This window comes from Vitis vinifera, chromosome 12 (genome assembly GCF_030704535.1).
Source record: "Vitis vinifera cultivar Pinot Noir 40024 chromosome 12, ASM3070453v1".
Classification (NCBI taxonomy): domain Eukaryota; kingdom Viridiplantae; phylum Streptophyta; class Magnoliopsida; order Vitales; family Vitaceae; genus Vitis; species Vitis vinifera.
This window is the reverse complement of record NC_081816.1, coordinates 24448866-24473376: the sequence shown is the minus strand read 5'-3', so window position 1 is coordinate 24473376 and position 24511 is coordinate 24448866. Positions and strand designations below refer to the sequence as shown.

At 33.9% G+C, this 24511-nt stretch overlaps 2 protein-coding genes across 3 annotated transcripts; both read left to right on the top strand.

Annotated features, from left to right (window-relative positions):
* The first annotated feature begins 918 nt into the window (after nt 1-918).
* LOC100252270 (glutathione S-transferase zeta class) lies at nt 919-12035 on the top strand. The gene is made up of 11 exons (XM_002273041.5): nt 919-1052; nt 1136-1214; nt 1331-1387; nt 1738-1823; nt 2546-2617; nt 6756-6809; nt 6926-7001; nt 9479-9540; nt 10441-10500; nt 11240-11341; nt 11840-12035. Exons 1-10 carry the CDS (start codon nt 1050-1052, stop codon nt 11339-11341), a joined length of 651 nt encoding a protein of 216 aa, XP_002273077.1. The 5' UTR covers nt 919-1049; the 3' UTR covers nt 11840-12035.
* Nucleotides 12036-13014: 979 nt separating this feature from the next.
* Nucleotides 13015-15723, top strand: LOC100257402 (glutathione S-transferase zeta class). 2 transcript variants are annotated; one of them, XM_010659597.2, is made up of 11 exons: nt 13015-13186; nt 13278-13356; nt 13472-13528; nt 13631-13716; nt 13818-13889; nt 13984-14037; nt 14181-14277; nt 14374-14435; nt 14669-14728; nt 14931-15032; nt 15491-15723. In XM_010659597.2, exons 1-10 carry the CDS (start codon nt 13055-13057, stop codon nt 15030-15032), a joined length of 801 nt encoding a protein of 266 aa, XP_010657899.2. In that variant the 5' UTR covers nt 13015-13054; the 3' UTR covers nt 15491-15723. The 2 variants fall into 2 exon arrangements, with proteins under 2 accessions (XP_010657899.2, XP_002269489.3); XM_002269453.4 differs by having other exon boundaries at nt 13022-13186; nt 14181-14256.
* Nucleotides 15724-24511: the final 8788 nt, after the last annotated feature.

Here is a 24511-nt window from a genome sequence, read left to right as displayed (position 1 = left end):
CTAAAATGAGAGAAAGAAGATTGGGTGTTTGGGAAATTTTATGTTCTCGAGTCGGGCATGAGGAGATGTAATCCAACATCATTAACTTTTAGATTTTTGTGTTTTATTAAATTTCAAATATATCCTGCTGACATGGAGACATTAAATGTTGCTAACATGGAGACTATAAAAGGGTACTCTGGGAAGAGAAAAGGGACTAAGCATAGAGTGCACAAGAATGAGAATATTTTCCACATTGATGGTCAAATATGATATTTCAAGTCTCGGGTTTGAATACCATAACATTTTCAAATAAACAGTTGAAAACACAAGTTTCCCATAAATCAATGTGCCTACTCTTACCTATCTTTCCCTTATAATAATAAATCAATGTGTCTACTCTTACCACCTGGCCCATGTGGCAATAAAACTAAAATGAGCGTGGAAGTCGATGACATAGGATGTGAAGAATTTTTTTTTTTTCTTGCATTTTTGTCATCTTCTTCCTTATTAATTTGGGAGAATATGCTTTATAAAATGTGTTGTAATTGGGATAAAAAAATAGAAAAAAGCTATAAATCAATAAATGAGAAAAAAAGATAAAAATATTTTTATTTTATTTTATTATTATTTATCCTTTCATTTTTTTTCTTTTTATTATTATTATTATTTATATAAATAGTCAAGTGAATAATAATAATAAAAAGAAAATAATTATGAAAAATAAGAAGAATATAAAGAAAAGAAAATTTTGATATTTTTTATAGTCTTAGTGGTCAAATATTTTTATAAATAATTTAAGTAAATTTATAAATTGTAGGAGAAAATGTATACCAAATTATTTGATATTCTAAAAGGATTATTTAATTAAAAAAATATATTCGAAAAAAATGAATTCTACCTTTTAAAAACGTAAAAATATAACGTCTTTACAATATTTATCTCATCATCTTAAAAAAATATATTAAAATTATAATTCTCTATATTAATATTGTTTGCGGAGGTAGAGGAGATGGCAGTGAGCAGTGAGCAGTGAGCGGTGTTCTGTGTTTTTCCATCAAACTGCAACAATGGTGAGTGGGTCTTCTCCATCATAATTCTTTTATATATTTCAGAATTCTGATATGTTTATGTTGTATGGGGACTATGGGGATAGGAGGAGACTCAGCTGAAGCTGTATTCTTATTGGCGGAGTTCCTGCTCCTGTCGTGTTCGAATTGCCCTCAACTTGAAACGTTCCATTCTTTTTCCTTCTTTCCTTCTTTACTCCAAACCCTAATTTTCTTTTTCTTTTCATTAAATCAATTTTTGGTTATTCTATCTGGGTCTTTTGTGCTTCAACTTGGAACAGGGCTGAAATACGAGTACAAAGCAGTGAACTTGGTGAAAGGAGAGCAGTTCAGTCCAGGTCAGATCATTCACCCATTTAGACTCTTCTTGATACGCATCATCAGAACTTCTGATTTCTTTTTATTGTTTTTTCCCTGTATTTCTAGGAGATGAACATGGATTTAATATAATTCTTGGTTTTGTTGGGATCATCCCATTCCACTGATTTTTTCTGTGAAAGGAATATATTTGGGGTTCTTATTCATTGCTTAATTCCGTTATATTCTCAGCTTTCCAATTTGTCTTTAACCATATGCAACGATATCGGCTCCATAATTTATTTATTTATTTATGGGTACTAGACTTACCTTGATCATTCTGTTGTTTTTCAAGTAGCTTCTTAATATTTTTACAATTCTCGAATTTTAGAGTTTTCAAAGCTGAATCCTCTCAATTTTGTGCCGGCACTAGTGGATGGGGACATAGTAGTTGCTGATTCTTTTGCCATTTTGATGGTGAGTCATTTGCAGTTGCTGTTGGGACGTCATTTGTTTTATCCGGGATTGGACCGGAGTATTTTTGGCTCTGGTGCCAAAGCGACCCAGAGTGGCCTCCCCAGGATTCGAACTTGGGTGGCAACGCCCTGGGTAAGAGCATTGCCACCCAAGTTCGAATCCTGGGGAAGCCACTCTGGGTTGCTTTGGCACCAGAGGCTCAGATGGTACCAGGAGGGCAATTGTCTGGGTTAAGGTCCCGAGTTCAAATCCTGGGGACGTCACCCTTAAGGGCCAAATAAACAAATGGCCCCATAAGACTCTGCGTTGTCCGGCCCATTCCGGCTGTGATGCCTTTGACTGGCACAGTTCGGTGGTACGGCTGGGCACCAGAGCACAAAAGGCCGACGTTTTTGTTGGGATGTCATTTGTTTTATCCGGGATTGGACCGGAGTATTTTTTGCTCTGGTGCCAAAGCGACCCAGAGTGGCCTCCCCAGGATTTGAACTTGGGTGGCAATGCTCTTACCCCAGGGCATTGCCACCCGAGTTCGAATCCTGGGGAGGCCACTCTGGGTCGCTTTGGCACCAGAGCCAAAAATACTCCGGTCCAATCCCGGATAAAACAAATGACGTCCCAACAGTTGCCATTTTCTTGGTCACGATTAGAGGCCTCATAATTAATGCTAATGTCAGTTTCCTACTTTTTGTAACATGTTTCTTTTTCTGACTTGTCATGTGCAGTATTTGGAAGAGAAGTATCCTCAACATCCATTGTTGCCTCAGGATCTACATAAAAGAGCTATCAATTACCAGGTAAAACCATTTCAAATAAAAAAATAAAAAATAAATAAATAAAGAAAGATAAATAAAGAAAAGAAGAAACCAGGTAAACTTGCATTTGATTTCTTTCCCTTTTGAAATCTGGTTTCTTATTGGCTTGTGACTTCTTCCCAAAAGTTCATGAACCAGCTTAAAGTTGTTAATATTTGGTGAACCTAAAATTTATTTTATTGGAAATTTCTGCTCATAGCATCAACTATTTGACCCACAGCCAGGTTCTAAATCCCAATTGACATTTTTTAATAGAGGAAATTGAGAGATATTTTCTTTAGTTAGGTTGGGAAGGGCAAGGAGATCTTTTTTTAAATTGGAATTGCTATGGAGTTGTTGTGGGGGCAGTGGGGGTGTGGAGTTGGTTTCAATTAAGAATAGACCTTTTTAGGTGAGAGGCTTTGGAGATTTCTAAGATAGCAAGGTTAATACAAGGATCCATAAGCATAGTTTTAAAAGGCGCAAGGCACACCTAAGGTGTAGAAGTCTCCTACAACTTAGGTTCAAGACGCACACTTGAGTGAAGGGAAATGTGCCCTAAGATGCATATCAATTTTATAAAATATGATCGAAAATCTAATCCAATCAATAAAAAGTTTAAGATTCCAAACATTTAAAAGAAGCGTTCAACAAAAAAATAGTGAAATTATATAAATTTCAATATACAATTAGCAGGATTAAAGTATTTAAAAAGTAAAAGTAAAGTAGACAAGGTGCACCTCTCCAACAAGGTGCATGCCTTGGCCAACGAGGCGTTATAACTAGGGAATGGTTGCGCCTTGGGAGCATTCCTTTTCAAACTATGTCTATGAGCTGCATTCCAGCAGATGGGGTGCACCAACTTGGTTGTCATGTAGTTGTGCCAATGTCCTTGAGAAGGTTATTTCTTTAGTCTTCTCAGACTGTGTGATTTTGTTCATCTTGCATGACTAAAGGCTCAGACATTTGCTTCTTGAAGGACCTTTTATGGGATGGTTAATCTTTTAATATCCTAATCCCAATCTCTATCTCAAGGATGGAGGATAATCCTAGTAGTCATTTCCTTCATCAGTCCGTACCTATCTTTTTTTGTTTTTTACTGATAACTAAGGAACCTTCCATAGCCAAGCCTTTAGGACTCTCCATGAGGACCCAAACTTGGGGTTGCTGATTGCCTCGCAACAACCAGCACTGGGTAAATTTAGGGTATCATCAGTGGCATGATTCGAACCCAAGACCATGTGCCACTTAATGGGACCCCACTTCCTAGTGCTCACCTTGACCAACTGGGCTACCCTAGCAGGTTTGATCAGTCCCTATCTTCTTATTCATGGAACTTTAACTTTCAGCATAATTTATCAGCAAGAAATTGATGACCTCTCCCTTGTCCTCTTTGCATCATGTATAACTCTCCATTTTGTGATGAAATGGTCTGGACTTGGGCTCCCTCAGGCCTCTTTCTCTTTCACTTGTTCTTTCATTTCATTTCTAAGATAAGGTGAGGATGCCTGAGTCCTTATGAAAGCAGTACACTATCTTATATTTCGCTGGCTCAGAGTGTAAGGGCATTGGAATGATTTCATAAGATTAGTGAAGTAGGACAACAGAAGCATTTTTTCTTATGGAAGGAATGAAATGAGAAGAAAAGATGAAATTAGATGAGAACATATGAAAGACAAGACAATTAGGAAGCACCATCTGAATATTTCTCAAAAAAGAATAATATTAATGCCCCTGTTGTTATAATCAGCCCTATCTATAACCAATTCAATATACTATCCTAAAGGAAATTCGATTCTAATCATAATTGAAACATTGAGCTAAAGTAACAAGAATTAACTAAATTTGAACGCTAATTTTAATAAAATAGAAATCCTAATTTTAGGGCAAATAGGAAATCCTAATCTTAGTACAAATGGGAATCCTTCTCATCCTCTGCATCTACATCTAGAATGAATTTGAAATGAGTGGTCTTCATCTTCATCAATTCTCTTTGATGGAAAAGGACTCGACTTAGACGAGTTGTGGATATAGTATTGCTCAAGAATATCAGGACCAAGTCATTATAACCACTATGAAAAATCCAATAACTTCATCATCTAGCACATCCTTCACATGTTCCTATGTGGCTGCTGAAAAATGGTGAAAGTTTTAGGAATCTTTGCTGTTCTAGCTGATCTTAGAGACACTCTCTGACAAAATAGGAAGCTCAAAGGTGCATCAAGAAGGAATCTATCCTTCATATTGAAGATTGGACTAATATTCGTATGCATTTAAGTCAAGTAAATATACATTGAGCCCAAGTTTGTAAATAATACGATAAGGTTCATTTTCTTAAGCAAACAACTTCTTAAAGGAATGTGGTTAGGATTTCTCTTTGCCAAATATAGATCATGACGTAACCTTATTCATTAAATTCTTGATTTCTATAATGCACATCAGCAACAAGTTATAACTTTCGTTGTTTAATACAATTTTACGTTGTATATCAGCATGGAGATCTTTTTTTTTTTTTTCTAAAGATGAGCAAATGGTGATATATTAAATCACCAATCAAAAAGAGGAGCTCACATGGTATGCAAGAAGTGTACACAAGAAGAGTACGTCTAAGAGGCAAAAAGAAGCAATCAATGATCACAATACTAATATAATAGTTAGTACATAGCCACTCAATGAAATCTATCAAGCATGATGGACTAACTTGAATCTTGAACAACCCACAAGACCACATACATAGAATAGAAATAAGGAAATCCTTAAGAGATTAGTTTGTGCATTGCACCTATTCAAAAGTTCTTTGATTATGTTCCTTTCGAATTGTCCAAAATAGGCAAAGAGAAGCTATTCTCCAAGCCTTTCTTCTCTTCTTGCCCAAAAAACCCCCCATTCAACGCATTAGTAAGTCTTTCACCAAATAAGGGAGAACCCACAAAATGCCAAATAAAGAGAATAGGAAGTGCCATGACCCTCTAGCTTTCCCACAATGGACAAGGAGATGGTCCACCAATTCTTTTGCATTTTTACACATAGAACAATAATTCGCCAATAACCAACCTCTTTCTACAAGTTTAGGATGTCTAGATTCAAAGGACAAAGGGGATGAGATCAATAGGTTGATGAGGAGAGACTCCATAAACAATCCCAAACAGTGGTTTACCTATAGAGTGGTTAACAGAATTGTTATTGAGTGTTTCTCTCTAACAAGGTTTCTATGCAAGTCTTCTAGATTATGATTAAACAACCTCTGTTTGAGGATGAACTCTGATCTCAGATTGGGGCCAAAATTTCTCCGAAGTGTCTTCTAAAAACACCTGAGAAATTTGAAATCCCTACCAGACACTATGAAAGTGATAATCCATGAAGCTTAACTATTTTCCTAAAGAATAATTTGGCTACATGTGAGACATCAAACTGTTTTGGTGCAGGGATACAATTGGAGTGAGGTTTACAAAGTAATAGCATTCAAGGTGGGGTTTTAATGGTGTAGAGCCTCCTTCAAAAGTAGTCTTGAATGTTTGCTTGGGATCAAAGATTCTGATGAAGATGTCATTATAGCTTTTTCAAAACCTGTAGATGATGAGTTGGCTGTAGAACTAGATATTCTGGCCTCGTTGGCGTGCTTTCTGAGACACAGGCTTTGGAGATCAATACCCATCAAGTAGAATGGGATCAATTGTTGTTCTCTCTTGGGTGTCTCAATGTGAGAGGGGAGCTTGGAGATGTGATGCATGGACTTGAAAAATCTTGGATCTCAATAAAAAGATGCCTTGATCGTTTTATCGGCTGTCTTGGTCTGCCAATCTGTATCTGTTGGCACCAAGGAACCTCCTTGTTTGAGATTTCCCCTGAGATGATTAGGTTTTTTAAATTTATTCTTGATCCCTGGTTGAATATTTTTCTTTTCCATTTCTTGCATCCTTTCTCGTTTTTTTTTTATATAGTAATTAGTAGTTTTTTTTTATCAGAAGTAATTACCTATTTGTTTTTTATAAAATATTGAAAAAAAAAAAAACTGATTCTTTTGACCATTTTTCTCTTTGCATTTTTAGTAAGTATTCTGAGGCTTTATATCTATTCTCTGATGTTTTGGAAAGTACTTTTCAATTCAAGCAATTGATTTCTTTTTTGACCTAATTTGTAGGCTGCCAATATTGTTTCTGCAAACATACAGCCACTTCAGAATTTGGTTGTACTGGTATGTGTCCAATTGGGATTAGTACTTGCACATTACCTTTGCATCACTGATATCCAGGTGATATTTTCATGAGATTTTGAGAGTGAATTAAGTTTTTTCTTCTTTTCCTTTTACAGAAATATATTGAGGAAAAGTGTGGTAGTGGTGAGAGGCTCACATGGGTCAAACATCATATTGAAAAAGGCTTTGCAGGTAATGGAATTTTATTACATACTTTAACCTGATGCTTTGCTTAAGTCCTTCACCATGTTCATTGCAAGTTTTGCTTAATATTTCAACAAGAAGACTAGGTCCCACTGTTATGGCAATATCAAACTGGAATGTTTGAGTGCCATTCAACCAAGAAATGTTATTATTGGAACTTGTTAAGCCTATATACTTGGACAGTTTTGTCAGTTACATAAGAACCTATTCATTTATATTTAAGTAAAATTACAGAGAAAAAAAAAAGGAAAATATTAATGCATGTGCATGAGCAGTATGATTGTGCCTCGTGGTGTCATATGGAACATCCGAGAAGTTTTAACAGTGTAGAAGATGGGTAAATCCTTCTGAGAAGTTAAATTTCTGGCAATTGTTCCTGAAACCTTAAATTTTAGCCAGCTCACTTCTTGTTTTTTGGTCCAGCACTTTGTTATAGTTATATAGACATTTATTTATGTATTTTTCGTCCAAATGAATAAATCAGATCAGTAATTTCTGGTTTAGTGACCACTTGTTAAAGCTATTCTCCTGAAAAGGATGGCATGTCTGGCTTTGTTTGCACTATCTGCAGTTATGCGCACGCCAACTTTAGTTTTTTGCTTTGCCAAATAAAATTTTCCCTTTTTTCTTAAGTCTATAAAATGAATAATCAGAAGTAGAATATGCTATTCAGTTGGCAATTGGTTGAGGCTGGATTGATTAAGTCTGAAACTCTCTAACTTGAAGCCTACATTGCACAAGCACATCAAAATTTATTGAACACTATTGTGGATAGTTCATGACATGAGTATGACTACTGGCTATGAAACATACTTGTGCCTATGTATCTGTCAAGTATCCAAAATAGAGAAAAAGGAATGCATTCTATATTTGCTCGAATTTTTCCAAGGGTTCTTCCTTGACAGTTTCTCTGTTGCATGGATGTCAAAATGTATGGATTGTCCCCGTTAAATATATTATTCTATATCTTTCTGAGGGTACAGAGGGACATAGATGATTCAGCAATATCCTGTTGTCCTAAGATTTGAGAATTTGATCCTTTCACAAACCTAGACTAGACAAACATATGTAGAAATCTTATACTAGGTCTAGTGACATGCAGATGTGAATTGATGTAGCATAACTCAAGCCTAGCCTTTTTATAATCAGGTTGAAACGCCTTTAATGAACTAGACCTTTTTACTGGGGTCACATGCAAACACAAAAGAAGTTTCAAAATGATAAACTTCAAAAGTTTTTCAAAATTATTTTCAAGTTGACAAAATAAATGACTGCTGTTGTACATTATTGGCTCCTCCCTAGAAGCTTAAGCATTTTGGGTAAGTGTAGTAAGCATGGAATAGAGTTTTGGCCTTAGAGATCTTGAGATCAAGCCCTTTGTTGCCTGTCTATTTGAAACTCATATTTCTCTATCTTTCTGCATGAAAAGAGGGTATTAACTTGACATTGTTGATTTTTTCTCTAATAGCTTAATCTTTTGGGGCAAGTCATAATTTTAGCCCCAAAAAATTATTATGTTGGTTAGTTTGGGATCTAACTGAAACCCCATTCTTTTGGGATTTGGTTGGATATCAGTTGCCCAAATTTTAGCTTGCCATAGTCCACCCCATTTTAACGGTTAAGGGGATTGGAAGGTGTAACCAAAAGTTCATTATCTCCAGTCTTAAATACCCTCCTTAGTGTCACTCCATTAGCTGTAATTCCTACAGCATCGCTATCATTTGAATGCAAGTAGAAAGGCCAAAACACCCCTATATGACAATCTGATGTGTTCCGTTGAGCCATGATTTGGTGAAAGAGAAATTTGTGAGCACCCCTCAAATTGTGAGTAAGAGAGAGATAATAAAAGAAAAAGGCAGAATATGATTTGCATTTCACATGATGGAACAGCCTCTGAATTAACCAATATAAACATATCTCTAGGCCACAAAGCTATTTCCCAATTAGCTATAACTCCAGCTATTTGTATTTTCATACTGTGAAAATGCAATTAGAGTTACAAACTTCTAAGCACCTCAAAATTAGTTGAAATGTTGATGCACATGGTACACAATGTTCAAGGATTTAGAATTAGTGAAAGGACCATATTGTCCTTTCTAGATGCACAACGTTAATGTGAGATATTCCATGGACATCATCTCAACAAAGGGGGAGAGCAGATGGTTGAATGGGTATTGTTGGTTTAACGTTGGCTCTTTTTGTGTGTGGAGAAATTTGATTCATTCATAGCACATGGCATAGTATGTCTACAATTGGCTGAAAAGCTTGCTGCTGACTAAGCCAATGTATATAACTCATAACTTTTTTTTTTTTTGTAAATGATGAAAGACTCTCAATCAAGTTATGGATTCGACTTAACATAATTTTTATGATCAATAGTATTTTTTGTGTTTGTTACAAGATTACTGTTTCTGCTTAATGGATTGATTATTGCCTTGACCTACTCACCATAACTTGCACTTCAGCCTTGGAGAAGCTATTAAAAGATCATGCTGGAAAATATGCGACTGGAGATGAAGTTTTCCTGGTTTGTTTCTTCTGCTTTACTTGTTTCATTCCTGTGTATACAAAATATACCACACTTATGTTTCTGCACACCCATCTCTATATTCTTCTTAGAATGGCAATGTGGTTGGGGTTTGGCGAGTAATAGTAACACATGTAATGGTTTTAGTTTAGTGTGCAGGGGCTGTTGTTGTGTTTGGATGGTGAATCCCTAATCCCTTAGTTAAGAATTCAAATGCAACACTGGTGTAGTTGTCTGGTTGAACAGAAAGCTATCTGGTTTCATGTATACAATTTTAAATGCCTTTTTTCTGCCAAACCTAATGAAAATGATACAATAAAAGTCTGAACCAGGCTGCCAGGGTAACTTCAACACGTTAAAGTATTGTTGAAAGAAGCATGCACCCATCTTTCTTATGTGCTTGAATTGCCAAACATTCCTAGAGGCTCCTTATTGGGTCAAGCAAATCAACCACCCAGAAGGATTCTACCCTCTAAGGCCACTATGATCTAGTGGATATGGTAGTGTAAAGAAATCCAAAATAATGCTTCCCTTTGCTGGCTCACATCATCATTGCAAGCCAAGGTATGCAAACCAGCCATTACTCTTGTCCTAGCATCAGTTGTAACTTATAACATCCTAGCCGACCTTCATTTTTCAGGAATGCAATTACATGGTCTAATGCCAAATGTAGTTTCTAAGAGCTGAAACTAACCAAGCTTTAGAAACTGTTTGCTGATGTAAAAAAGATGATGTGCCTGATTCTTGTATCAGCCATATTGCATATACATTGGAGTCATCTCTGCCAAAGAAACATGGTCCTTCATTTCCTAGTGTGCTGTAGAAGGAAGCTTTTGTCAAAAATTTAATGCTGCAAAGGTTATTTCCAGGCATGATGAACTTGTTCATTATTACTTGCAGGCTGATTTGTTTCTAGCACCCCAGATTCATGCTGCACTTAAACGGTTCAAAATGGACATGGTAATCTCCCTTCTATAAATTGATGCATGCTGTTTTTTGTTTTTTTTTGGTATTATTTCCATTTTTGGAAGGAAAAAGAAAGAAAAATTCCAGATCAGTGGAGGTGTTTGGTATTTTCATCAATTATAAAGACTAGCATATGTCCTTTCTTGCATTGTTTCAATCATTAAGTTATATTTTATTTTATGATAGTTTTAACTTCTGATATGTTAAGTAGGGCACTGTGCAAAAGGACCCAAACTTCCATAACTGTACTATCAGCTAGGACTTGTATAAAGTCTATGATTGGTGAAATTTTCCATTCCACTGGACCTTGGCCTTAAGATTTTTACTGGAATCTTCTTAGTTGGAACAACGTTAATCTGGCTTATAGTGTTTCTACTTCTGCTATTGTAAATCTTGCCTCTGTTTCAGAATGATTTCGGTCTCTTCATCCACCACTCCAGTATTTTTCTATGATCATCTGTGTACTTATCAGTTTCATTTTTTTGTTCCTTTGTTGTTCTTTACTTTAGCTATTCAATGATTGAGAGTACAATTCATGAAAAATCAATCTATCTCCCCCCTAAATTGGGTTGTTCACTAAGTTCTATTCAATTTTTTTCTCTCTTTTTTTTTTTTTCTTTTGATAGGTTCTAATGTCTTATGGACTATCCCAACATTGCATTTCTTATCCTGCATCAGCTGCTTTCAGATGGGTGCAACTGACTCATTTCTTGTCCCTGAACTGTTTTTGCAGACTGAATTCCCCCTTTTATTAAGGTTGAATGACGCATACAATGAATTGCCAGCATTCCAAGATGCTATGCCAGAAAAACAGCCCGACTACGTCCCATCATAGGTTTGTACTTCAGTCTGTTCTCATACACCAGTTGAACTGATGGTTTGAACTATTGAGGAGAAGTTATCAACACCGAAGAAACTTGAATGAGAAAAAAATATTACATCACTTTGTAATCTTAGGTGGTGTTTGTTTTTTTACTTAATTCTAAATAGAACCTTAATACTTAATAGTGTTAAATATTATGTTATTTTTTTGTAAAATTTTATATCTATTAAGTATTAAAAAAAAAAAAATCAATATGTTATTTTTTCTATTTAGAAAATGTTATATATTTTAGTTTTTTCTATTTAATAAAAAGTTTATTATAAGTCCTGAAAAAAGTAGAAAAACAAACGACTTAAATTCTGAAAACAAACACCACCTTAATTCTATGTTTTGACTTAAATCTATCACTACATACCGATCCTCGTTTTGGTTCATGCCTGAATAGAAGATAGGATCCATCATTTCTATTTTCTGCTGAAACTTTCTCCCTCGTTTTGTTTCTTTATTTAGGTCCAAGACAGATCTTGTGCCCAAGGAATCTCAATAAGGGCTGGGCCGCCATTTCATCGGGTGGAACATTGTGGTTAAGCGAATATAAATAATTGATAATCATCATGAACTGTTGTGATTATGTAGTATGTATGTCCAAAGTTTCCAAGGACTGGGATTTCTTGATTTCAAATGAATAAGTTCCTGTTTGCTTTAAGCCCGTTAGGTTAGTCCAATTAGTCAGGGTGAATGTTGGGAGGTGTGATCCCAATAAGAGGCACATGGTCCCAAGTCCAAATCTCATCACTGATAATACCCTGATTTATTTGGTGTTGGTTGTTGCAAGTGCGGTTACAAAAAATAAAAAAATAAAAAATTGCTAAAGATAATAGCAAATGCATAATGAAAATAATTATTTCTAAGGCCTTCTTTAAAAAGCAGCTCGCAAGCAGCAACAAGCTTAAGAACTAGTAGATTTCAAATTATTTTAAGGGTCACTTGACATGACTTTTAATAAAGTGATTTTTCAAGACTTACACACCAATTGAAAGGAGGTTTTTATTTAATTTATAAAATAAAAAAAATACATTTAGAGATTCTTCTTAAAAGTTTGTTTTAAAACCATTTCATTCTTAGTTTCAAATGGCATTGAACATTTGTAAACTATTTCAGCACTTAATATGGTTATACATGTTTGGATGACAAGAAAAAGAAAAAATAAATTAATTTGTATGGTTTAGATTAGAGCCAATATCTACGGGATAAGATGATAATTTTTTGTTTTTAATATTATTTTAATGTTATATATCTTCTTCGTCGTGGTTTCTATAAATACATTATTCTAATGCTTTAAGATATTAACTTTTTTGGATAAAATATTTTCGAATAAAAAGAAATGCCTTCTTTTATAAGTCAAAATAAAAATTCTATAAAAAGCAATATTTTGGTGCTTTCATATTAATCTCCATTGTAAGTTATAAGCTTCTTTAACAAAATTATAGCAAACAGGCAGATGATTGGTTTATTAGAAGTCATGATTACACCATGATTTGGTTGCCTTAAAATAATTTTAATTCATGAGGACAAACTTGAATTTTTTTTTTTTTTTTCTTTTTGTATTTTTAGCCAGATGGGAACTTAATTATAGATACTGTAATGATAAATCAATTTATGAAATTATGATTTCTTAACATGCACGCCACGTGGCAATTCAACTAACACGAGGCGTGGAAGCTGATGACATGGCAAGTTAATCGTGGCAAAATTGTATACTCTGTTTCATGCATTTTTGTCGTCTTCCTTGGTCATTTAGAGGAGGACAGGGAGCAGTGTGACAGTGAGCAGCGAGTGAATCAAACTGCAACTATGGTGAGTGGGTCTTCTTCTTCTTCCTTTTTTCTTTTTTAATTATAATTTCTTTTATATGTCTGATATGTTTATATATGTTGTATGGGGATAGGAGGAGAGCAAGCTGAAGCTGTATTCATCCTGGCGGAGTTCCAGCTCCTGCCGTGTCCGAATTGCCCTCAACTTGAAAGGTCCCCTTCTTCTCATTGCTTCCTTCAAACCCTACTCTCTTTCTCTTTGTTTTCTTTTTTTTTTTCCCCATCTGGGACTTATGTGATTATCAATGAACCATTGGATTTTGAACAGGTCTGAAATACGAGTACAAAGCAGTGAATTTGTTGAAAGGAGAGCAGTTCAGTCCAGGTCAGATAACAACTCCATAATTTATGAATTCTGAACTTAATTATCTGTATTATATGTTTATATATTCTGTTGTTTTTCATAAGTATTTCTATTGAATTTTAGAGTTTTCAAAGCTCAGTCCTCTCAATTATGTGCCCACGTTGGTGGATGGGGACATGATAGTTGTTGAATCTTTTGCTATTCTGATGGTGACTCCTTTTGCAATTTCTCCCATCCTCTTTGGTCCTGGTAAGAGCCTCTCATTTCATACTTCTCTAAAATGTATCATGATCTGCTTTTTCATGTACAGTATCTGGAAGACAAGTATCCTCAACATCCATTGTTGCCTCCTGATCTAAAGAAAAGAGCTATCAATTACCAGGTAAAACTTTTTTAAAAAAAATTTATTCTCTGATGTGTTTGAAAGTAATTTTCAATTCAAGCTAATTGATTTCTTCTCTAACCCTGATTTGTAGGCTGCTAGTTTTGTTTCCTCAAGCATACAGCCACTTCAGAATTTGGTTGAACAGGTGTATACATATATGTGTCTGACTGAGATCAATTAGCTCTTGTATATTTCCTTTGATCATTACTGATATTCAATCATGTTTTCATGAAATTTTCATCATGTAGTAAGAAGCAGATGTTTAATTTGATGCTTTTCCTTTTACAGAAATATATTGCGGAAGAGGTTGGTAGTGATGAGAAGCTCTCATGGGTCAAACATCACATGGAAAAAGGCTTTGCAGGTATTAATGCTGTTTTATTTGGTAAGGAGTTACCAAAGATGACTGTTTCAGCTGCCTTACGGATACATAGAATATGGGCCTTGGCCTAATTACCATTACTTGCATTCACCTCATCAGCACTGGAGAAGCTCTTAAAAGACCATGCTGCAAAATATGCAAGTGGAGATGAAGTTTTCCTGGTTTGTTTCTTGAGAATGCTTTAACTGTTTCCTTGTGTGCCTACAAAGTAAAGTATACAGTACACACACACACCCATCTCTGTATTCTTCTTGGAACTGCAATCCTTATGTGTCAAAGAAAGCTGCTTCTTCATTTCCTAATTATGGTACTGTAGAAGGGGTCTTGTGTTAAATTATTTATGCTGCTAAGAGTATTTCTAGAGATGATGAACTTTGGTACCTATTCCTTGCAGGCTGACTTATTTCTAGCGCCCCAGATTCATGATGCGCTTACAAGGTTCAATGTCGACATGGTAATTAATATCCATTAATTGTTTTGGTGGTATTTCCATTTTTCCATGACTAGTGCACTAGTGGAGGTTTTTGTCATTAATTTTCACCAATTATGTTATCTTTCTGTGTTCTTTATCAAGACTAGTGCATGCCCTCTCTTCCATTGCTTCCTCATCTTTTAAATTTCCGAATGTTAAGTGTGTCACTGAACTGTTTTTGCAGACTCAATTCTCTCTTCTATTGAGGTTGAATGACGCATACAATGAATTGCCAGCATTCCAAGATGCCATGCCTGAAAAACAGCCCGATTACCTTCAATCATAGGTTTGTACTTCAGTCTCGTCTCTCATATGGGTTGACTTAACCTACCAGTACCTACTGATACCCTTTTGGTTTCTTTAAGCTATGTTTGTTCATCAAAAGTTTGAAGGAAAATATAAAAGAAAGAAAATAAAGAGGAAAAGTTGAATAAAAGGAAACATGAAGAAAAATAAAAAATAGATTTAAAGTTAATAAATTATTTTTATATATTATTTCAAAATTTTTTCATGGATTTAATTATTCTATATATAGATTAAATAATTTAATAATTTTAATTATATTTAACTTTGTTTTACATTTTTTTTTATAATAAAATCAAATACAAGAAAATTATTTTCCTTATATTTTTTTTCTTTCTCTAATATTTTCCGGAAACTAAACATAACCTTAATCATCCTTATATGCCTGCATGGAGATAGATATATACCATCATTCCCTTATTGTTTTGTTTCTTTATTCAGGTCCAACTTCTGAATCACAAAATGGAGCTTTTTGAGATTTGGCTTATCTTGTGGAATGGCAATACTGGCTGGGCTGCCATTTTATCAGCTGGAACACTGTGGGTGGTTGTGAATAAATAATCGACAAATCGTGCACTGCTGTGATCATACTAAAATGTCTGTCCAAAGTTTCCACAACTTCTTGTTTCGTATCTATATTACTACATCAATGATACTGCTTCTCAGTTCTGCCATGTGATTTGTCAATGAAATGGACTGAAGTTCCATGAAAAAACTCTATGACTAATTATATAGATGCCGAAAACTTGTCGAAGGTAACCTATTTTCACAACTACTCAATTAATTGGCTATCCTATAGAATTCAAGGTTTGAGGGACTTCATTTATAAACAGTGTGTGTTTGATAAAAGTTAATATTAATTAATTAATTAAGTTGATTTTAAATTAAATTGTTTTTAAAATATTAACTGAAAACTTATTATTTATTTTTTATTTTAAGTATTAAGGTTGTTTGATAAAATTAACTTAAAATTTATTTAAATTTATTAAATTAATATAATTATTCTCATTAATTGTAACTATTTTTTATTACTAAAAAATATAATTAATATTTATATTCATAAAAAATGAGTCATGAATGTGGAGTGATGATTGTTAAACATATTCTTATTAGATGTGGACAAATAAAAAAAAACAAAAATTGAGATTAATAATAAGTCAATTATCTTGACTTAATACTTATAGTCATTTTTAAATTTTAGTTGTGATATTAAGTTATTTTATTAAACATACTTAATTTACTTAATAATATAAATTAAACTAGAAACTGAGTTTAAGGTATTAAATTGATTTATCAAACACCCTTGTAGCAAAAATGGATTAAAACTTGATCCTATAGGTTTTAAATGTGTGCTCCTTGGTTATTTGCTAATAGAAAAATGGTACAAATGTTTTCATCGAAAGTTTTATGTTAGCATGGATGTAATTTTTTTTTATTTTCTTAAATCAATAATATTTATCATAGACCTAACTTCAAGGGGGAGAATCGAAATGAAGATGTGGATGCTTAGAGTCTTTTTTTCCCTCAAATGAATTTGAAAATTCTAGGTCTTGTCTCAATATGCGTGAAAATTCAAAAAGTCTCATCCTCCAACCAAGCCTCTCATTATTGAAGCTTGCACTATTCCAATAGATAAGCTTATCCCTCATTATTGAAGCTTGCACTATTCCAACAGATGTGCTTATTATCCCTACCATTCCTGACTCATTGAATCTTCCATCTAAAGAATTAAAAATTAAAAATTGTGCATCTCCATTTAAAGTCTATACAAGCAAGAAAAACCCTATATCATGGACCCGACACATGCTCAACCATTGGATCTGGAATCCAGATGAACAATCTTCCCTTAATTGATTCAATTGGTTCTGATTTGTTACTTCCTATTGCTCTTATAGCCCTTAGGAAATTGAAAAGAACATGCACTCAGTATCCAATTTTCAGTTTTATATTTACTCAAGGGGTGACTCCTACCTTTAACGCTTTTATGTCTCAATTCTTCACTATAGAGATTCCTAAAACTATCAAAGAAGCCCTTAACAATCCAAAGGGGAAAGAAGCCATGTTCAAGAAAATAGAAAACTTAGAAAGGAATGAAACCTAGGAGTTGATTTTCCTAAAAGAAAGAAACCTGAAAGTTGCAAATGGATATTCACAACAAAATAAACAAAGTCAATTGATCTTTGGAGACATTTAAAGAAAGATTGGTGGCTAGATGGTTTACTTTACCCTATAATATAGACTATCAAGAAACTTTTGCTCTGGTGACACTAAAAATGAACAACACCAAAATTTTAATCTCTTGTTACTAATTTGAATTGGCCTTTGCAACAATTTGATATCAAGAGTGCATTTTTGTATGGCGATTTAAAGGAAGAAGTATACATAAAAGTTCCTCTAGGTTTTACTAACAAGCATTAAGGAAAAGTTTGTCTACTCAAGAAATCATTATACAATCTTGAACAATCCCAAAGAACCTGGTTTAGTAGATTTATAAAGCTATGGGGAAGTTTAGGCATAAACAAAGCCAATGTGATTTTGCACTCTCCATCGGGCATGGATCTTTGAGTAAACTATTTGGACTAATTGTTTACGTAGATAAAATCATTGCAACCGATAATAACCAAGATCAAATTGATAAGCTATGACAATATTTGGCAAGTGAATTTGTGATCAAGGATTTGAGAAGGTTAAAATACGTACTCTCTCGTAATAGAAGCGATTTATTCAAAAAAGGGTATTTTTTGTCAACAAAATACACCCTTGACTTATTGAAGGAAGCTTGTACACTAGGATGCAAACTAATGGACAACTCTATTGAAAGCTAATCACCCAAAGAAGTATTAATGACTTATTGGAAGGCTAATTTATCCCTCTCATACAAGACCTAATATTGTCTGTGTACTTAAAGTGATCAGCCAATTTGTGCAAATACCAAAGGAAAAGCACATGGAAGTTGCCTACCAAATCCCTAAGTATTTAATGTCATCACCAAGAAAGGGCATTTTATTTAGAAAAGGTGGAAAATTGGAAGTAAAATTGGGTTGGAGCTATCCACCAATTGAAGGTCCACCAATGGATGGTACACATTTTTTTGGAAGTAATTTTTTCACATGGAGAAGTAAGAAACAATCGTGTTAAAGCAAAATTTAGAGCAACGACTCAAGGAATATATAAACCTCTCTAGATAATGATCATTTTTTGAAATTCAGGAAAAAATTATTAAGGTTGTCATCGTCTCAATGCAATTTGATATCAGTTTTCACCACAAGAACAATTTTGGTATTAACTTTTAGTTGGCATCAGCAAGCAAAGCCCACACAAGTTCTGGGAAGGACTGTGCTGATTGATTTCAAATGAATATGTTTTTGTTTACTATAAACTCATCAGACAAGTGATTTCAAATTTAGCCTAATTATCTTTTTAACTTCATAATATTTGCGATATCATTAAACTAATGAAAGAAGATAAGAAAAAGTAATTATAGTGCAATCGATCATAATTTTTTTTTATTAGTTGATAGTAATGATGATATTTCTTTTTTAAAAGAAAAAAATTAATTAAATAAAAATTTTATTTACGAAAGCATAGCATTACTCCTCATCTATTTTAAAAGCTATTCAAAGCTGTTCTAAAGAAGCAACCAGCTTAAGAACTTGTAGACTTAAAATTATTTTAAGATTCATTTGACATGACCCTCTAATAAAGTGGTTTTTTTTTAGACTTATCAGATAAAAAGGAGGTTTCTATTCAATTTATAAAAGAATTTATATTTTGAAATTTCTTCTTAATTAATTAAAAGTTTATTCAATTCTTAGCTTCAATCCCATTGAACACGTGTAAAGTATTTTAGCGCTTCATGTGGTATATATATGTTTGGATAAGGGGAAACAGGGGTAAAAAAAATAAAATAAAATAGGGCAGCAGAAATTTCAATTTCATATGGAATTAAAAATGAAGAGAGAAGGTTGCCCAGGCATAGAATATAGAAATGCAACAATTAAAAATGAAGGGTCAAAAAAATGGTTTTCATGAGCGTGAACAAGGGGGGAGACAATTTTCAAATGGCAAGTCTGAAGCTCTGAGCTGACCCAAGAGGGAAGCAGCCTTTTCGAATGGTGAAAAGCCCATGAGTTTGGATCGAAAACAGAGACTCATAAGGATGTCATCATGAACGTCAACTCCAACACTGTCTTCTGGTGCCCACTCTTTTGTTCTTCTCACTATCTGTTCATGCAGACACAGTAAAAGACAGTTTCTAGATGCACAAACACAAGGGAAAGAAGCCTATGAAAACAACTGATCGCCAAAGGAAAAGCAAGAGAAAGTTGAAAATTAAAAAGCCAAAGATGACTAGTCAAAATGCATTTGCACCCTCTCTGAACTTTAAAACAAAGTTCACTGTAGTTGACTGTTTGTTTTGAATGTTTCTCAGAAAAGAACCTGAAAGCCGATGCATTAAATCTTCTGTAAATCGGTCAATCAAATATCCCATACCACCCTGTCATAACAATTTGCAGATAATAAAAGGACACCCACGGATTCATTTTCCTTCCACATGATTTTTTCTTCTTTCCTAGTGTGTGTTGACTTTGCAGACACAAGTACTGAGTCAACCCAATGAACATTTTTGGGAAAGTTGTGTTTGTAGCCGACTATTTAAATAGTAATATGACAATCAAACTCCAATCAACTGGAATATGAGATTTAACTATAAAAAGGAAAAATATTATCTTTCTCGTACACTCTTTGCTGACTACATTTTATGTTCCTAGATTGCCCATCTATGCCTCCATGTCAGCAGCAACCTTGTCTCCATATGAGCAGAGAGCCCTCCATGTCACATGAGAGACTAAAAAAATTTTAAAACAGAAAATTTTGAATTTGAAACCTATGAAAAATCACCCGACCCGACAACCAATTGTAATTTCCCTAATCCAAAACTTTTCTTCTCTCTGATTTGAGAACATTTCTTTCTCTCTTTCTTGGTTTCATCACTTACACGATCCCGAGACCTATCTAAAAATTCCCAAAAATTGTCTTATTTGAGAGAAAAAACCATTAATCCAAAACTCCAACTTGCATGTTTCTCTCTTGTCCACATAAAAGTGCAATGAAATGGAACATTCCATCCTAAGAACGTCCGGTTAAAAGACGGCTTCAAGGCGCATATGTGATTGTGAATTTACTATAGCAGTGCGTACCGAAACGAAAAACTAGAATCCAAAATATTGGCTTCGTGAACAAGATATCTCTTCCTATCATTGAGTCACATTTTGCCCTAACCCCAAACCAAAATCTGAAAGTAAATAATTTTCATTTATTTTTCTTTAGTTCCTTTCTTCGAAATGGAGCACATTAATGATTTTGGAGTCGTTGGTGGACTTAAACTTTTGTGTTGGGTTGTGGGAACCATATTATTCCCAAATAACCATATGATCTACAAGTCATATTGAATCCAGATGGAACTTACAACATATCCGGTTGCAAGTTGCATTGTTATTTTGGGGACTGTATCTTAGGTACTACCTTAATAGCCCTTAGGTACCACCTTAATCTACCTTAGGTACTACCTTAATCGACCTTAGATACTACCTTAATCGACCTTAAGTACTACCTTAGTTAAAGTTGGGTACTACCAATCTAAAGCTTGGGACCTTCATTTGTGACCCTTAGAGCATGCCATTATGTGATTATTTTGTGTGGTCAAATGGTTCACCTTTAGTTTTTTGGGAATTGTACCTTAAGTACTACCTTAATAGCCCTTCGATACCACCTTAATCTACCTTAGGTACTACCTTAACCGACCTTAGGTACTACCTTAGTTAAAGTTGGGTACTACCTATCCAAAGCCTCAAAACTTCATTTGTGACCCTTAGAGCATGCCATTATGTGATTATTTTGTGTAGTCAAGTGGTTCACCTTTGGTATTTTAAGGACTATACCTTAGGCACTACCTTAATAGCTCTTAGGTACCACTTTAATCTACCTTATGTACCACCTTAATCTACCTTAGGTACTATCTTAACAGACCTTAGGTACTACCTTAATTAAAGTTGAGTACTACCTATTCAAAGCCTCGAACCTTCATTTGTGACCCTTAGAGTATGCCATTATGTGATTATTTTGTGTGGTCAAGTGGTTCACCTTTGGTTTTTTGGGAACTGTACCTTAAATACTACCTTAATAGCCCTTAGGTACCACCTTAATCTACCTTAGGTACCACCTTAACTGACTTTAGGTACTACTTGAGTTAAAGTTGTGTACTACCTATCCGAAGCCTCGGACCTTCATTTGTGACCCTTAGAGCATGCCATTATGTGATTATTTAGTGTGTTCAATTGGTTCACCTTTGGTACTTTGGGGACTGTACCTTAGGTACTACTTTAGTAGCCCTTAGGTACTACCTTAATCTATCTTAGATACTACTTTAACTGACCTTAGGTACTACTTTAACTGACCTTAGGTACGACCTTAATAGCCCTTAGGTACTACCTTAATCTACCTTAGGTACTACTTTAACCGACCTTAGGTACTACCTTAGTTAAAGTTGGGTACTACCTATCCGAAGCCTCGGACCTTCTTTTGTGACCCTTAAAGCATGTCATTATGTGATTATTTTGTGTGGTCAAGTGGTTCACCTTTGGTTTTTTGGAAACTGTAACTCATGTACTACCTTAATAGCCCTTAGATACCACCTTAATCAACCTTAAGTACTACCTTAACCGACCTTAGGTACTACCTTAGTTAAAGTTAGGTACTACCTATCCGAAGCCTTGGACCTTCATTTGTGACCCTTAGAGTATGTCATTATGTGATTATTTAGTGTGTTTAATTGGTTCACTTTTGGTATTTTGGGGTTGTACCTTAGGTATTACCTTAATAGCCCTTAGGTACCACTGTAATCAACCTTAGGTACTACCTTAACCAACCTTAGGTACTACCTTAGTTAAATTTGTGTACTACCTATCCGAAACCTCAGACCTTCATTTGTGACCCTTAGAGCATGCCATTATGTGATTATTTTGTGTAGTCAAGTGGTTAACCTTTGGTTTTTTTGGGACTATACTTTAAGTACTACCTTAATAGCCCTTAGGTACCACCTTAATCAACCCGTACTACTTGAACTGACCTTAGGTACTACCTTAGTTAAAGTTGGGTACTACCTATCCGAAGCCTCGGACCTTCATTTGTGACCCTTAGAGCATGTCATTATGTGATTATTTAGTGTGTTCAATTGGTTCACCTTTGGTATTTTGGGGTTGTACCTTAGGTACTGCCTTAATAGCCCTTACGTACCACCGTAATCAACCTTAGGTACTACCTTAACCAACCTTAAGTACTACCTTAGTTAAAGTTGGGTATTACCTATTCGAAGCCTCGGACCTTGAAGGCCGAACATTACTTGTTATATTTTTAATTTTGTAGTTAATTATCACTGTTATTATCCTAAAATGTGGTATACATGTGTGAATTATATACGTTTTGTACTATCTTTTGCAATAGTCATTACTTGATTGATTATCAAAAATTAATCAACAACAATTATGTCATCAAATGACGAACATACAAACATACTATGTAGTGTTTATGGGTCGGAAACATGGAGTGTATGATTCTTGGGTTGAATGTCAAAAGAATATGCTCATTTATAAGAGGAGTGTTTACAAAGCATATACTTCTCGAGAAGAAGTTGTCTGACCTTAGGTGTTCTATGCACCAAGATGGAAAAGAAGTGATGAATGTTCATCAGCTAGCAAACCAAAGTTCGAATGTGCAGTTGATGATAAACATTCCTTGCAAAATATTTCATATACATATGTAATCAGTTTCTTTGTTGGCTTCTTTGTAGCATGTGTTTTGCTTATTGTAATATCTAGTTTAACATAGGTTGTGGAAATGTATTATGAATACCAATGTCTAGTAATGTATTTCTCATAGTGTTCATAGGTACTATGTGATTATTATTATCAACTTTGTTAAACTGAAAATGATGACTCAAACGTTTAGAGTATAAGACAATTTGTTTGTTAAAGCTCACAACATAAGACAATTTGAGAATTTTTGACACATCATAAGCGTTGGAATAAATTTTAGTTGAAATGTAAAACTAAAAACTATATCTAGGGAAATTAAATTTTAGCCTATTTCAAATTTAAATTAAAGCTAATATGTACGCATTTTGTCAATATAAGCTAAAATAAATTTCTAATTATTTAAATTATGTTTGTTTTTTTTTATAGAAATTATATTTGGATAATGCAAAAATAATGTAATTAAAAATTATAAAAAGAGAGAAGAAGGGCTAAGAAATTTTCCTCATCTATAATTTAATCATGGACAATAAAATTATAGGAACTTTTTTCTTTATTATTTTTGTGTGAAATTTTTCAAAACCTTAAAAAAAAAAAAAAAAACCCTTTATTGGGAACTTAAATAATGAAAAAACAATTTTATTCACTTATTTTCCCTAAAAGAAACTATACTTTATTCAATACACAAATTCTCATATCATTCTTTATCTTCTTAAAAAAAAATTAAACATATTTTCTAAGTAAAAAAAAAAATATTATTTTCTATTTTAAATAATAAGAACTATCATTTAAACAATTTGCATACAAATTCTAAGTTTTCTTTCTTAAAAAAAGGAAAGTGGCTTATGTTTTGTTCCTTATGATTCTAATGTGTCATTTGTCTTGGGTGCATTTGGCGTGTGAGAGAAGTACAATGGGTTTGGTTGTCATTTCCATTTCATATTTCAACATTCCAATCATTCTTTAAGGCATCTCCTCCTACATTCCAGACATTCTCCAAAACATCTTCTTGTACACCTTGCATTTTTCTGGTTCACAAAAAGTTGTTTTCTTTGTTTGATTGTCCATGAAAATGTCCAAAACAAAAAGAAAATTAAATTTTCTAGGATATTTTTAGAAGACAATGGGAATAAAATAAAATAAAATAAAATAAAAATATTTTCCTTCCTCCTCCTATCCTCAATATTTTTTTCACCTTTCTCCATAGAGACCATACTAACATTCATCTAAAAATGCTACAAAAAAATAGAATAGAGTCATCGTGTCTTGAAGAAAGAAAACATAAAAAAGATACAGAACAACCAAAAAAGTCTTCATTCAGGTTTCTCATCCCACTTGCTCTTTTTGTGTGTATCCGTCCCATGTATCAACTTTTCCAATTGCATCATTGTAGCTAGTATGAATTTCTTGGCACAAAAATCATCATTAAAAACATGATTCTAGTGATATGTGTGGTTCTCAATTTTTTTTCCCTAAACAATTCCCCATAAATAGTCGTTCCTGTAAACATAAACATTTAAGATATAACAAAAAAAAAAAATCCCAAATATTCTAAATCACAGGGTCGTGAACAACAGAAAACAACCATTCTCGTTTCCAAAATTCACTCTCTTCGAAAATTTCTTTAACCAAAACAAATTTTCCCTCTATT

Excerpts from the sequence above, each read along its gene's own strand:
- LOC100252270 (XM_002273041.5), top strand. Across the intron at positions 1,388-1,737 it reads AGGAGAGCAGTTCAGTCCAG|AGTTTTCAAAGCTGAATCCT; the intron begins GTCAGATCATTC and ends CTCGAATTTTAG. Across the intron at positions 1,824-2,545 it reads ATTCTTTTGCCATTTTGATG|TATTTGGAAGAGAAGTATCC; the intron begins GTGAGTCATTTG and ends TGTCATGTGCAG.
- LOC100257402 (XM_010659597.2), top strand. The coding sequence starts at position 13,055 with ATGACATGGCAAGTTAATCGTGGCAAAATTGTATACTCTGTTTCATGC. Across the intron at positions 14,278-14,373 it reads TATTAATGCTGTTTTATTTG|CACTGGAGAAGCTCTTAAAA; the intron begins GTAAGGAGTTAC and ends TCACCTCATCAG. Across the intron at positions 14,436-14,668 it reads GTGGAGATGAAGTTTTCCTG|GCTGACTTATTTCTAGCGCC; the intron begins GTTTGTTTCTTG and ends TATTCCTTGCAG.